This window comes from Pavona decussata, unplaced genomic scaffold, assembly GCF_977016875.1.
Source record: "Pavona decussata unplaced genomic scaffold, jaPavDecu1.1 SCAFFOLD_563, whole genome shotgun sequence".
NCBI lineage: Eukaryota > Metazoa > Cnidaria > Anthozoa > Scleractinia > Agariciidae > Pavona > Pavona decussata.
Window position 1 is genome coordinate 44,434 of NW_028145845.1, and position 15,567 is coordinate 60,000.

General features: G+C 36.7%; 2 protein-coding genes and 1 long non-coding RNA gene across 3 annotated transcripts in view; 1 reads left to right on the top strand and 2 right to left on the bottom strand.

Moving 5' to 3' along the window:
• Positions 1-15,567, top strand: part of LOC146449859 (uncharacterized) — a 138,307-nt gene that overhangs the window by 18,781 nt on the left and 103,959 nt on the right. The gene's annotated exons all lie outside the window — the stretch shown is intronic.
• LOC146449860 (uncharacterized) lies at positions 861-11,736 on the bottom strand. Its single transcript, XM_085101030.1, has 12 exons — positions 11,655-11,736; positions 11,186-11,233; positions 10,556-10,659; positions 9,110-9,192; positions 8,665-8,750; positions 8,371-8,475; positions 8,188-8,263; positions 7,602-7,662; positions 2,408-2,452; positions 2,044-2,079; positions 1,600-1,674; positions 861-1,295 (listed from the first exon to the last, which is right to left on the bottom strand). The coding sequence occupies exons 2-12, from the start codon at positions 11,214-11,216 to the stop codon at positions 1,269-1,271; spliced, it is 729 nt and encodes a 242-aa protein (XP_084957156.1). The 5' UTR covers positions 11,217-11,233; positions 11,655-11,736; the 3' UTR covers positions 861-1,268.
• Positions 14,025-15,567, bottom strand: part of LOC146449861 (uncharacterized) — a 2,700-nt gene continuing 1,157 nt past the window's right edge. Inside the window, exons 2-3 of the mRNA XM_085101042.1 lie at positions 14,952-15,129; positions 14,025-14,207 (exon numbers count right to left, since the gene is read on the bottom strand). Coding sequence (XP_084957168.1) covers positions 14,025-14,207; positions 14,952-15,129 — 361 coding nt within the window. The remainder of the gene's footprint in view (positions 14,208-14,951; positions 15,130-15,567) is intronic.

Consider the following 15,567-nt stretch of genomic DNA (forward strand, 5'->3'; position numbering starts at 1 on the left):
TGCAAACCGCGATTATAAGACTCCTTAAAAACGGCGATTATAAGACGCCTTATGAACAGGGATAATAAGACTCCTTATAAACCGCGATTATAAGACTCCTTACAAACCGCGATTTGAAGACTCCTTATAAACAGCGATTATAAGACATCTTACAAACGGCGATTATAAGACGCTTTATAAACGGCGATTATAATACTCCTTACAAACGGCGATTTAAGATTCTTTACAAACGGCGATTATAAGACGCCTTATAAGCGGCGATTACAAGATGCCTTATAAACCGCGATTATAAGACTGTTAATAAGACTCTTTACAAACGGCGATTGTGACTCCTCATCAGCGGTGATTCGATTATAAGACTGCTAATAAACGGCGATCATCCATAAACGGCGTCTTTATCGCCGTTTCTAAGATTTCTTATCAAATGGATCGTAAGAACGCTAAACCTTATGAACGCTTTTGCTAATTCCATACGAAAACTGTTCTTTCGGAACACGTTTTCGTTACGAAAATCGACTTTTAACTCGTTAGATTAAGGGTCCTTACGCTTTAAGATTTGTCGATTTACGAACCCGTGAAGTCGTCTGCCCCCATAGCACACAATTACCATATCTTTCATTTAGGTTTTGTTAAGTTTTATTTCTTAATACTAACCCATTATTACATTAATAAATAGTAAATAAAACAAAGTAATCAATAGTGTTTCTTTTAAAAATGCCTAATTTAGATTCAAATGTCAACCCATCAAAAAGCATGAAATTTGATTTTCGGTTCTTTTCCGAAAAATAAGTGGACATTGTTATCTCTTTTAGGAAAGTTACAATTAAATATTGGAAATACCGTCACAAAAATCTTATCGGGTGAGATGATTTAAGCATCTTTGTGCTTCTAATAATCTGGGCGTTTTTCACACCCAAACCCTGGGTTACCGTAAACTTTAATTCTAAGTTAATAACTAATCAATACGGATGATGCACAGGAGTCTGTCATATGGGAACGAGAATAGTAAAAGTTAGACTATTTTGTAGCATTTCCAATTGGGTATTTATTACTGGTACATAAACAGTGGATCTCGATCGAATCGCACAATCTTCAAAAAAGAAAGTGACCATCTAAGGAAAGCCAAACAAAATACAATGGAAACAGGGCCTGGTTTTTCGAGTAACGATAAACCGAGCTTAACGATGCCTTTGGCAAGTGTTCTAGATGAAAAAAAATTATTTACACAAATGAACAGCAAAAGGCGTAATGCGTTGTAATAAAAATAATTATGTTTCTTGGTTGTTGAATGTCACCTATGAAGTAAAAAAAAAAGAGAGAGAACATACGGCATGAGTCTATTGTAGTTTTCGTGTTGGGTATTTCATCCTTATTTTACTTACATGAACAAATGTACAATCAAATTGTTTTTCAACTAATTTGGACTTTTGCACCGAATTTAAGCCCTCCATGCCCACTAGTTGGTTTTGCGAAATCAATGCTCGTTTAATGGCAGGATCCTTGTTGCTAAGGCCTTATTCACGGAGAACAGAACAGTACTGCACATTTAAAAAAAAACCAGAAAAACCCATAGTGAGTGATGCACATAGTGATACTTACAGCTCCGCTGTTGTCTTGGTCATCATTGTCATCATTGTCATCATTGTCCAGTCGGGGCCGTTTAGAGGTTTCTCCCTAAAAGGAATTAAAAACCAAAACCCAAAGAAACTCAGTATACAACACAACAGTACAAAAATATGGAGTTCTAACATCTTAAAACAGTTCTCATGCTATCACTAAAGCACATCAACATAACAATTCCTTTTGCATTCTGGAAGAAAAGTCACTGTAACGTGGCTTGATGGCTAGCTGGCTATCCTAACCACACTTTTCGACAGCTTAAAAGTTAAGACGAGTGGGAGAACTTGCTATTCTTACAGTTTTTAAGATATCCTGGGAATACTTTGTGAAATGGTTGGTCTGACAATGCAAGGAATGTCAGAAGGCCAGTCACTTCTTAGATTATTCTTTGTGTTTATTTTATGTTTCTTTTAAATTACTGACCTGCTTTTGGATAGCAAGGAGTCTCTTCTGTCGCACCTGAAAAATATTCCCACAAATTATCAGCTTACATTCAAGCAACAAGTTCACCTCAATACCATTTGAGTGTGCCGCATTGATGAAAAAATAAGATCGTTTAAAGGTGAGTATTGCATGCTGTATACAACACATCCCCAAGTCTCATCTCCTTCTTTGATTTTTTTTTTTTCATTTCATATACTCTTCGCTTAAAAAATGATTTCTCTATGTGTAAATAGAGTACATGTAAATAAATTTTACACAAAATCTCTGTAGCTTGTTATACTGGTCCCTTTTAAAGTTATATGATCTCACTTTTTATTGATTTAGACAAAAGATTATTTAGTACCTGCTCATATTCAGGGCTGTCCCTCTCAGTTTCATCCAAATCTTCCTGAAAAACACATTTTTTATTTGCATATAAATAACTAGAATATCCCGCTGAATAATAGTTTATGTTTTGTTTTTGTACAGAGCAATACTCTGTGGCCCTATTACCTCCTTTGGAATCACGTTTACTCCCAATCAAAGGGAAGGGGAGTGGACGACTAATAGAATTGGGGCTCCATCTACAAGTCTTTATTAATTAACCAGAAGAAAAAAATTCAATATAAATGTGGTGTTACGTACAAGACTTAGTAGTGACCAGTGACTGTCATTTACTTCGGACCATTTTAAATATATAAGTGGATGTTAAAATTAATTATCCCCTAAGGAATACAATTTTCTATCGAAAGTGTGTCTAGCATTTTAATTAGTTAAGAAACAGGACCGAATCAAGATAGCACTATTATCTTCAAGGTTATTCATTGGCATCACTTGCCATATAATAGTCATCGGATTCAAATACTTAAAGACTCCCTTTGCAATCGAGTTATTGAAGGCCATCGGAGTCAGGTTTCTCAAAAACCGCTCGCACGTGTACAGCTACTTCCTCTTATTAAAAAGTGACTGATCAGGGGAATCTGTGATTGAATCTCGTGTTTGAAGGTGGCTCTTGCTTCTGAAACATTGTACATAAACGCTAGGCGGTTACTAGCCAACTTTTCGTTGGCTCATGTTGTGCTGCAATCTTACAATATGGAAATCGTGTCATTTGGACCAACACGTCAGATGCATGTTCAGCAATGTGGGAAAGAGCATTTTTGTGATAACAAAGCGCCTCGTTGGTTCCTTACTGTTTATTCATCACTTCATATCCAGTGCGCGAATAATTAGAACATGAAAAAACTATGACAAACAGTTAGTACAAAAGGTCAATGACTTAAAATAATTAACTGGAACACGATTGACAACGGTAACTCACTATCGCCGTCTTCCGGTTTTTTTGGAGTGGTCAAAGGGTTTTGGTGAACGTCGAGAGCAAGGGCTTAAATAACACCACTGCGAAAGAGTCAATTAAAAACGCCGTCGCGATCAGATTTGTTAAACGCGTCTCCGTATCAAAGTTTTTAAAAATGCTAATGCGATCAAGTCCTTAAAATAGCAATTTAGTTCAGGTTTCTTAAACTTGCCATCGCGATCAAGTTTTAAAAACGCCATTTAGATCAGGTTTCTTAAACCTACCATCGCGATCAAGTTCCTTCAAAACGCCATTGAGATCAGATTTTTTAAACATGCCATCGCTATCAAGTTCTTAAAAACGCTATCGCGGTCAAGTTTCTTAAAATCGCCATTGAGGTCAGATTTTTTAAACATGCCATCGCTATCAAGTTCTTAAAAACACCATCGCGGTCAAGTTTCTTAAAAACCCCACTGAGATCAGATTTCTTAAACATGCGCTATCAAGTCCTTAAAAACACCATCGCGATCAAGTTTCTTAAAAACACCATGGCGATCAAGTTTCTTAAAAACGCCATTGAGATCACATTTCTTAAACACGCCATCGCGATCAAGTTCTTAAAATCGCCATTGAGGTCAGATTTCTTAAACAGGCCATCGCTATCAAGTTCTTTTAAAAAACGCCATCGCGATCAAGTTTCTTAAATACCCCATTGAGGTCAGATTTCTAAACATGCCATCGCTATCAAGTTCTTAAAAACACCATCGCGATCAAGTTTCTTAAAAACAACATGGCGATCAAGTTTCTTAAAAACAACATGGCGATCAAGTTTCTTAAAAACAACATGGCGATCAAGTTTCTTAAAAACACCATGGCGATCAAGTTTCTTAAAAACACCATGGCGATCAAGTTTCTTAAAAACAACATGGCGATCAAGTTTCTTAAAAACACCATGGCGATCAAGTTTCTTAAAAACACCATGGCGATCAAGTTTCTTAAAAACAACATGGCGATCAAGTTTCTTAAAAACACCATGGCGATCAAGTTTCTTAAAAACGCCATTGAGATCAGGTTCCTTAAACATGCCTTCTTAAACTCATTAATAATTCAAAAGCCAAAGACAAAGGAAATCATGCACCGTGACGTGTTTGGATATCTGATGAAAAACTTCTCGTTCTGGCATCCTTAATTTCTCCTTCAAAATCGGTTTGTTTGAGAAGTTATATCAAACACTCGTCACAGTGTCATCACAATATCAAAAACCTCGAAGTTCGTCAAAAAAACTCCGCTACGCGTCGTATTTTCAACTCTCTTCTCGGTGTTTGATATGTGATGAAACACTGTGTCTCGTGTTTGATATATTACATCGCGATCAAGTTCTTAAAATCGCCATTGAGGTCAGATTTCTTCAACATGCCATCGCTATCAAGTTCTTAAAAACGCCATCGCGATCAACTTTCTTAAAAACCTCATTGAGGTCAGATTTCTAAACATGCCATCGCTTTCAAGTCCTTAAAAACACCATCGCGATCAAGTTTCTTAAAAACACCATGGCGATCAAGTTTCTTAAAAACGCCATTGAGATCAGATTTCTTAAACATGCCATCGCTGTCAAGTTTCTTGTAAAAAAGCCAACGCGAAAAAACCTGGCGCGTTCAATCCGAGAAAAACTCAAATAATAACGAACGAACAACATTAATCATTACAAACTAGGGCCAACTTGCGACGTCGAATTAAATTGGTTATTGCATTCTTTCTCCTGAATCTCTAATGTTGATGAGACAAGCGTACGACAGTCAATGTTCCCAGGAATGGTTTTGGTGGTGTTCACGAACCATGTAAAACGCTTTCAGGATGAGATTATGGTTTCAGTCAATTACAATGTCGTAAATTAGCCTGTACCACGAACCATGCGAAGGGAAACGTTGCTAAACCAAAATGGCGCGAAATGGAACTGGAGGTTACGCGCTATACGGTTACACGGTTGCAACAATTTGCTGTTTTCGACATACCAAGTTTGAAAGGAATAATTTGTTTTCTTCGAAATTATTGACATTTGTTCTCTAAATAATACGTATAACGCGCCAGTTCTTTTCTCTGTAACCACACAACAAGCATCAGATACTTAAAACGCCATTGGACCATCCAGTACGACTCATTTACGGTCATAATTAAGCAGTTTGCATCCGAATTCTTATCCCCTCCATACGAGGGTGGGCCATTAACCATCATATTAAAAAAGCCCTCGAAATCCGTTGCTTGGAACTCGACAAAATTAAGCTTTCAAAATGTTTCAAGCTTTCAACACAGGACACCCGACAACTCAAAGAAATAGCTAGAAATGTTACCTTTTTGTGCGTTAATCTTCTCAAAACATCAAGTTCTTAAACACGTTATTGGGTTTGTTAGTGGGGAACTTATACAGTGTAGAAGAACATTTTTTTTACCTCCTCCTCGTTGTTATCTTGTGCTCCAGCCTCATTGTCACCCTATAAGTAGACAACAAAAGGAATCATTCACAAAGTTCGTAGAAATAAACATTTTCAGGCCAGAATTTTTGGATACAATTTTTTGTTGTAGTAAATAAGTCCGTGAGTTTTAATGTGAAACGGTTATTTTATGGGCAATGACCTACATTCATTGTCGAGACAGACTATTTCTCTCTCAAGTCTTCTATCAAGTAACATAATTGAATTGTTTCGCTTGAGATTCTTTATTCGTGTTCATTATTTTTGCTTTAATAGAGCTTCAAAACCGCGGCATGCATCATCAAGTTTTTAAATTTGGTTCACGTTTCTTCAAAGCGCTCGCTCTTTAAAGAGGAATAGGAGGCTAGAGCCGCTTTCGGATAACAACATTGTCAGCCGGAAACTAAACAGAAGAACATTTCTTTTACCTCTTCCTGGTTGTCTTCCTGTGCAACACTTCCATGTTCACCCTACAGGTAGCAAACAATATGAAACATTCACAAAATTGGTAGAAAGAAACATTTTCGGGCGGAATTTTTTGTTGTAGTAAATAAGGTCGTCACTTATAATGTAATGCTTTTGTTTGTTTGTTTATAGTGGAAATGCACTTAGCTACCCAAAGCTAGTTTACAGGCATTCCACTCAGAAATAACAGGAAACAACAACAAAAAAAAAATCAAATCGTACACAACATGTCAAAAAATCCCAACTAGCAGGAGGCAAACCAGCTGGCTATTTACAAGCGTGACCGAGGCTGGACTTGAACCCAGGACCTCCGGAATTCAAGTCCGGCGCCCTTACCACTGGGCCAACTTCTTAGCAATGACCAAAATGCCAGTAGAGATAATTTCTCTCTCAAGTCTTCCATCAAGTAACATATAATTATAGTATTTTGCTTGAAATTCTTTATTTTTGTTCAAAGAAATGAAAAATAAAAGAATGAAGACCCTTAAGACCATTCAGAAGGCAATTGGCAATTACTGCCAGTATTTATATTTTGTGCAAGAAGCATCTTTTAACTTACAGTTCCTTCCTTTTTTCTTCTGTCTTCCCTTTCTTAAGACGAATAATGCGAGTTACTCTTGTTGCTGCTTCATTTCCAAACAAAACTCGTTGAACAGGGAAATGCATAATAGAAGATCTATATGTACATTGCACAGCGTACACTGTGCATGTACATCAATTACATTTGCGGGCATCATACACTGTATTTTCTCTGACTAAACTGACATGAGAGAGCAGATTCAGTGGACGATTTCTGGGATTTAACATCATAATGCCTAAGGGGAAGCATATATTCAATTCACTCCAGCCGACCCTACAATCATTCTCTTATCTGGCCTCTCATTTTACTGATAGATCCTGTCAATGCGGTAGATTCAGCTTCAGCTTGTGACCCTGGAAGGGTGTCCGTCTTAGAGATCTTAAGGTGCCCAATACTAAACAACTTTTACCATAACCACATTTTGCATACATGTACATATTTTGATGCATTTGAACAACCTCTGTCAATCACTTTTGCCAATAAATGTATTTTTTTTTTTCTGAACCATTACAAAGTTTTGTGAATATTGTTAATGCGCATTGGGTCTACATGTACATGTAGTATACTGAATCTGCAAAGATATGCAATTTAAGTGCCTTTTGGGGGGGGGGGGGGGGGGCATTTTAAACAAGAATTTTCTTAAGATGTCAAGTTTCTCCTAATGCCTACCCTAAAGTGTGTCCGTTCGGGGACTGTTTATGTAACATCGTGTCTAGATGCATACTCATCTTATTGCAAGGTTACTCACCGATTCTTTCAATTGCCGATCTTGTTCTTGGCGTAACTCCCTGTTTTGCTGGAGAAAGGCCCTGTTATGAGAGAGCAATGCTCAATGCATCAACAATGGACAATGGACAATGGACCAGCACTAATACAAGAATGTGTTGTGAACAATAAAGAAGGTTTTAAGTAGAGAGGCACACAGTATAAAATAGGCAGTTCATAAATATCACCTAATGGAGAGTAACTAACCTGGGATAAGACTCCTAAATTTGAATGGTATATAGGTAGAAGAGAAAAATTTAGCTTTGCTAAGCTCGCATCTCTTCGCTCTATGCGCCGCTTAAGAGCTTGTTTACAGGCTGGAGAATCACAAAATCCTGGATCTCCATAAGTGCAGTGACTCCACTTCAATGTATGATGGTTTGCGTGTGTTGTCATGGCAGCAACGTTGGGATGGCAATGTGTGCAGGGTCCACAGTAAGATTATCTTCACTGGGAGTTAACTTCCATTTTCATGTAAGCTATGTGAACAGATTTTCTTTTGCTTTGTCCACCAACAAGGCGGTTACGCAATCCATCTGGTCAGTATAGAGAAATTAAGTGCATATTACCTTTGCGCCTGCACTGCCTGCGCAGCATGACAGGCCTCTGTTACCGCAGACCCAAGATGAGTTATAGCCTCATGTCCTAGAAAAAAGACAAGTTCAAAATAAATTTCTGTTTCCACAGTCCTAGATTAAAACACAACTACTCAAACAATACAAAAATGGTAAAATCCACATTTGAAAACACACCTGCAATTATGTCGCCCACAACCAACCTAGCTGACGACATTGTGGGCTGCATTATTCTTATTTCGACGTCGGGTGTGCCCAAGCTCCGTCTCTGTTTTCCACAGGCTATCAAGATAATAACAACATGTTTTAAAGATCTCACATTTGACTTAACAATGGCTTCCATTCATTCTATTTCTTATTAACAATGTTTGGATAGTACATGTACTTTCTATTTCCACCATAACAATCTCTTTTTGTTTACAAGATCATTTCATAAAAATGTCACAGTAAAGTGCATATGTATGTACATACCTTGCTCATCAAATTCAGATCCCATGAGAGCAACATGGACATTGCAATCTTGCAATCTGCCGACGGCTTCTGACATCATAAGGCTTCTGTAGTTGGATATATTATAACAAATGAGGCAATAGTTAAAAATGTATACATGACTTAAGTCTAAATCCTCTGCCTTGTAAAAATATTCACAATGACTCATGTGAATATCTGCACAATAATTTCATGATGTTTTTTTTTTTCAAGAGTCTCCAGGGAGTAATCTTCTTTGAACACTCAGGCACATCAATCAAGATAAGATTAAGTCAGCATGTACATTCAAATTTACATCCAATGATAACTTCTGTAAATAGTCCCATCTTCTCCAGGTTATTTTAAACGTACATTTCAAATTCAAACAAAGTACCAAAATGTCATCAAAAACCTCTTCATTAGTGAACCCTGCTCCCTAACTACCAACCTTAACAGATCAGCAGCCTTTTGTGTCAGTCTGTATCTGATTAGACAGACAGGGGTTCCATCGAAATGACTCTGGAGCCGCATCTGTTTTAATTAATAATATACTTTCATGAATATTAACACTGATTTGTCAATCAAAATAATTTATTGCATGCATTCCTATTGAATGTTTACAAATATATAAACGAAAGCAAAATACAATCCACTGGACAGTTTACACTTGTAAGCATCCATTTGTGAAATTGCATAATAAGATCACAGCAGCCCTAAGAACAGATTTCCTACAAAAAAACTTGACGGCAATCCACAAAACTTTATAATTTACAAACATAAATAGATACACGTACGTAAACATAGATCTACGCAGTACACACCAGTCCTCTAACTCAACTACATTAATTATTTTGTACAATACAAACAAACAAACAAACAAAAAAAAAGCAACTTCAGCCTGTATGCAAAAAATATGATATACTTTATGGTTGCGACTATATTTTTCTCATATCACAAGAGGTCTAGCAATGTTGTGTGCAGGATGCTATAAATGGGGAAGTATTACGCGAATTTGATGTCATTTGAAAACCGAGAAACGTTTGCCTGCCAACAGAAACATAAAACAGTAATTGTGTTGTTTTGCTATAAATTATTATCCTGTGCAGTAAATTGTTGATTAATGCCTGTTACCAGAGACAGAGTTGGCCGGAATAAATTATTGAAACTTGAAAAAAATTAATGTTAATCTACATGTAACGTTTTTCAAGTTTTTGCATTTTTGTTTCCAAAACGAGCTACAATTAACAGATCATGAGTTGTTCCTTTCAATAATTGAGTTGATTTCTTTCCTCTCGTTGCTCTAGAATTATTTTGTAGCTATGTGAAGGTCTTACATTGTATTTCAAAGAGGTCAAAAACCCCATGACACTTCCCCGTTAACAAAGGTCAGCCTGGCAATGTTTTACAGATTGCATTTACAGCATGTGTTATTTCATCAAGATGTTGTCCAAGTTCTCACGTTGTATGCCCAGAATGGCTTAATGTATCAGTAAATAATTGAAACCCTGACCCTTGATTCACGGTCACCTTGATTCATCTTGTCTAGTTCTAAAATACAATTGAATTAAAAGACAAATAATAATGGAGGGGGAAGGATCATTTGATTGACGCATTAATTATCAGAATACAGTACTTGTATCGTTGTTGCGCACCCACTTGTGGGAAAATAAGTATGATCAACTATCAAATTAAAAGTACCATATGAAGCTTCGTATTCTTATGTACCATTAAAGTATAATCTGTTCATGTTGTCCTTCAGCAGCATGGTTAAAAATACATGTATATAAGACTGTTCTATTGAGGCCTTAAACTGCTGTTTAAAAGTTAAAACCAAAATCCAAGCTTTCGCCCATCAACGGCATGCAAGTGTCTATACTGTAAGTAACTACAGTACCTGTGTTGCTGTTAAGCACAGGGGAGTAATTTGTTGCCTTATGTTGTTGGCCCTTAAGAAAGCGTCCAGCACTCCAATGTCAAATAAGGGACCACTTCTTGGATCTATACAAAAACAAACACAAAAATTTCCTCTTGTGGCAATTACAGAAACATCAAGTTAATTCGCTCAAATTGAAATACTGTATAATCCTAGTAACTTGAACTCCGAAGGGAGACAAAAAACTGTTTGAGTTAACAGAGGTTCGAGTTATCAGGAAGCTGAGGCTTTCGGGTAGAAAAAAACTTTGTCAACATTTTAAAGAAAGAATTGGAATTGAGATGTGAGCATTATGAACTAAAATTTGTAAATGTGACAGCTTAACAGGCAGTGCATGTGGTTTGACTAAAGAGATCTGAAATGACTATCAAATGCGTATGTTGGTGCAATTAGAGCATTGACAAAAACGTTGCATGATGTTTTCCATAACGGTTGATAAGTTAACATCAGTAAATGTTTGCAAACTGTTAATCCAACTCTACATGTACACTGCATGTGTTAATAGTGTTTCAAACCAAATCGCTCACTCTCCAGTCTTCAATTTTAGCATAAACCTCTAAGCTAACTGGAACAAGCCAAGGAACAACTTACCTGTTTCAGCTGCTATTAGCACGTCTGGCATCTCTTGTACTTCTCCAACTTTGCAATAAAAGAGTTGTTGTTTATATTAAACAATTATTTATATTCATTTGAAATTATTCATATTTTAAAAAGTGCTTAAGTGCTACAAAGCACTTATTGCAAGACAAGGGTAAGTTTCCATATTAAACTTAGTATTATGGTGTCTGCAATAACCATGTGAACTCTACTGGGAATTCCAGCAATTATAAATCCTCAGGAGATGACTTTATACATGTAAATCTTTAGGTAACTCAAAGAGTTACGTTCTACACCCGTCAATAAAATTTAATGTTTTGAGTGTGCATGCCACAAATGAAACTCTACCAACTGGTACAGCCGAAGGTCATAAGCTTGATCAGCAATATACATGTACTCCAAAGCAATTAAAGTACTAGAAGTTCTTCAAATATGAGTCTCGGATAATGGTTACACAACTCACCCTCTCTAGCATCTTTATCCTATGTTGACCTATCATCATCACGCCACGCGATACTGACCATGGGCACATTTTTAATTTTATCTACAAAATTGCAAACAGTGAAAGGCAACATGATTTTCTCTATCTCACCTGCCACTTCATCAGACATGGACATCAATAATCTTTGTTCTGGTCTGTATACATGGCAGTATGCTCAAGTGGTTTGCAGACTTTATGCATAAGTGACTTAAATCCCATCTAAGCTCACTTTTTGGATAGGTTTCTTTACTATTGTTAGTTGCTTTCTTCTACATCACTTAAAGCTATACAGTGGTGCATTTGGATTGAATTCAATTATTGTTCCATTTTTTTTTTCTATCTAAAATGGGTTCCAAATTAATTAATACACTGTTACCGTAGCAACTACGATGGGTGATCAATGAGTAACAGGAAATCGATAGGCCACGAAATTGGCAGCCAGCGATTAGCTGTTGATTGTATTTTTTAGCGATCGATATAATCACAAACCATACCTAATGGAAAATAAAGAAATACAAGTAATTTTTTCTTTACATGTATATAGGTCAAAACAACGGCCTTAGAGGGGAAACGTTTACTCCGAGAGAAAACTTGTCAATTAGTCATCGATTACCCATCGATTATCAATGACTAATCAGTCTATTATTTATAATTGATGCTATTTTTTATCTCTCAATCTAGTCAGACGAGAAGGGTTTTCAATTTAGTTTCGTAAAATCAGTAAAATGATTGCGTTGACCAATCACAAGGCAATTACATGCCACGCGCGCGAAAACTCGTACGAACGAGGCATGATTGGTTTTGGTTTTTACCCACGACTTTTACCCCCACCCACGACCCACGACATCCACCCACGACCCACGACCCACGACAGATAGTCATACTCGGTTTTGCTTGGTTGAGAAAATGGCCCGAATTTTGGTAAGTAATCACAGAGCGTACTAAAGCTAAACCAAAGCAAACGCGAAACTACTGTCGACACAATTGAAAACCGCTCTATTCTGTAGACTGGCAAGTTTGATTATTAGATTTACTACACGATGTTAGAGGAAATTTTACTGGAAGCCATTTTAATAGAGGACTTCGTAGCGTGTTGAGGAAAATTGAAATGACAGTGGCCCTGTTCACAAGTATACATTTATCATTTGAACGAGGAGGCTTATAAAATGGAGTAGCCAAAATCATTATGTGCAAAACAATATTAAAACAGAAATCTGTTTCCCTCCTCAAAAGAAAAAAAAAGAAAAAATGATTGTAAAAAAATCCAAAATTTGAAACAAAAGGAGAAAAAATATAGACTTGTGAATTACAGATTTTTCCTGTATGCGGGCTCTGTCACCTCAATTTTCACGGTGATTACTTCCGGGTCATCTACACTCTGGATATTCACTTTTTCCCCTTCTTTCATTATCACCCTGAACGCCATGCCGTCTCTGAATAAAAGCTTCCGGCCGCCACTGGTCTTCACAATGAAACTGTTGAAAGAGATATTATTAAGCTTTTTTGTTTCTGAGTATTAAGGATGGTGCCTACAAATACAGAGGTATTTTTGCGCAGAAAAAAAGCAGATTTTAGCCAGGACTATGGGAATCCTTTTTATGCGAAAAATAAGAAACAATAATTCTTAGAGTGATAGAATACTAAGGAATGTATGGCACTGATCACTACGAAGCTTTATATCTCTGAAAAATGCATGGTTACGCCAATTTCTTTTTTTTAAACAACAAAGTCGATGATACGATAGCGCTTGTGCTTATCACTGCGCATACGTTCTGTGCATCTCGAGATGCTCGGGTGTCCTATGGGTGGTGCCTACTAATACAGGGATATTTTTGCGCTGTTTAAAATTAAAAATATGCCGAGAAGGTAGTTTTTAGCAAGTGCTCTTGGTATTTAATTGAATGCCATCTATTTTTTAGGGAGTTATATAGAATATAGCCATAAAAGGTTTATTTTGAGATGTTTTTTCTTGCAACTTATGGTGTGCCATATTTCCTCTAATATTTCCTTTTTAATAACTTAACGGCCAACAAGATAATTCCATGGCACAGTGGAGAAAAATCTGCGAGGTAAGACGGTTGTCCAATTAAAGCAAACTAACAAGCTGGTCCAGGGACAAAATGAAGTGTTAACAATTTCTCTATATTAGTTATATCTTTCTTTCTTTCTTTCTTTCTTACTTTCTTTCTTTCTTTCTTTATTTATTTATTTATTTATTTATTTATTTATTTATTTATTTATTTATTTCAGTATCAGTACATTATGTGGACATTTTTGGCTCGAGGATAGTGTCAGGGGATGGAGTAATTATTATCATTATTATGGCAGTAAAAACGTACGTCAGGACAACCGCTATAGGTTCCAGGCCTTGAACGTAACATAAACTGATTTCAGTCTCCCGTCACATAAAAGTTGCCACCGCCTCTCAAATTTTGTAAAGATGGGAGACTTTACTTTGCCGTTCATCCCCGTAGGAATTTTCCACTGGAAAACGCATTTCTGGCTGGTTCGGATTGCTTTAACACCTAATAACCCCTACAATAAACGCAAATTGTTCATTATTTGTTTTGTAGCTTCGTCTGCGCACAGTATGGTGTGTTTGTGTGTGAAATAGATTTTCATTAACTTGCTACAAAATTTCCACCTCTTTTTTGACCATTACATATTCGTTACATTTCAGAATTATCAATACAGTCACTCACTCCCACAGACTTCCTCCCGGTAACACGGCCTATTGATTTTAAACTCTTGACTATCAAGCAAATCCGATAGTTAGCCCAAACCAACCTAAAATGTTTAGGAAAACACAAACAACAGAAACCACAAAACAACCGTCCCAGGATTTCGTACTGGAATTTTAGTGCATTTGTTTTATTATCCGTGTCTCTGTTATTTGTTGGCGTCTCTTTTTTCCATTTTGTAAACGGTTTTTTTTTAACGCATGTTTTCGTTCTTGTCCAATTTTCGGGGCAGCCATTCCACGAGCAATAAAATAATTTACAGACCTCATCATGCCATGAATTCAAAATTTTCCTGTAGAATTTAAACTTCGTTTTTAAATTAGGCCATGTAAGTCTTGTACATAGTTATTTTCCACTATGTTTTATCCCCATGAAACTCTGAGTAGCAATAAATGTCTTCGACCAAATAATCCAACTCTGAAAATCTGCATATTACTCTAGTTTATCTATTGAGCACGTTAATAGCTGATGAAGTCTTCAATTCATTATTTCATTATATGTAAATATACTATATCTGTTTTCAGTTTCTCTCGCCTACCCTCTCCGCGTTCCACAGGATGCTTGATTTCTCGGCTTGTAAAAGTCGCAGATGTCTTTGCTGCTGGTCTTCGGTGTGCTTTTGCAAATCTTGTCGTCTTACATTGTGGCCGCAGCCAGCCACCTTGCACTCCTCAATCGTTTTCTTGCATGTCAAACAATGTGACGGCACTAGATATCTTGAGAGAGGGGATCATAAAATATTGTTCAATGTTAGTTTGTTTGTTTTAGCTTGTTATTATGAGAAAATACGAAATTGAAGACATCCTTAAAAAGGCTACTAATTCGTGTACACATTTTTTTTGTAAGAATCAGGAAGTCAAAATTACCAACTGATTTAGCAGAAAAGTCGCGTTCAAATAAATTGATAAGTTTCTTGAAAAGTTTTCCAGTAATGATCCACATTCTATAATAGATTTAATCGACGCTTAAGATTGTTATTTCGCATAGCCATATTTAGCAAAGATAACGAGTAGGACTATAATCAACTCTCTCTAGAACTGCGGTCACCACTATGAGGAAACAACCTCCTAAGCGTGGTTTTAGGCCGCCAATAAAACGTTAATTTAGCCATAACGTACAATTTTAATCAAATGTCCGACATTCGCACTTGCCGG

Excerpts from the sequence above, each read along its gene's own strand:
- LOC146449860 (XM_085101030.1), bottom strand. The coding sequence starts at position 11,216 with ATGCCAGACGTGCTAATAGCAGCTGAAACAG. Across the intron at positions 8,264-8,370 it reads TGTGGGCGACATAATTGCAG|GACATGAGGCTATAACTCAT; the intron begins GTGTGTTTTCAA and ends TCTTTTTTCTAG. Across the intron at positions 2,080-2,407 it reads ACAGCCCTGAATATGAGCAG|GTGCGACAGAAGAGACTCCT; the intron begins GTACTAAATAAT and ends AATATTTTTCAG.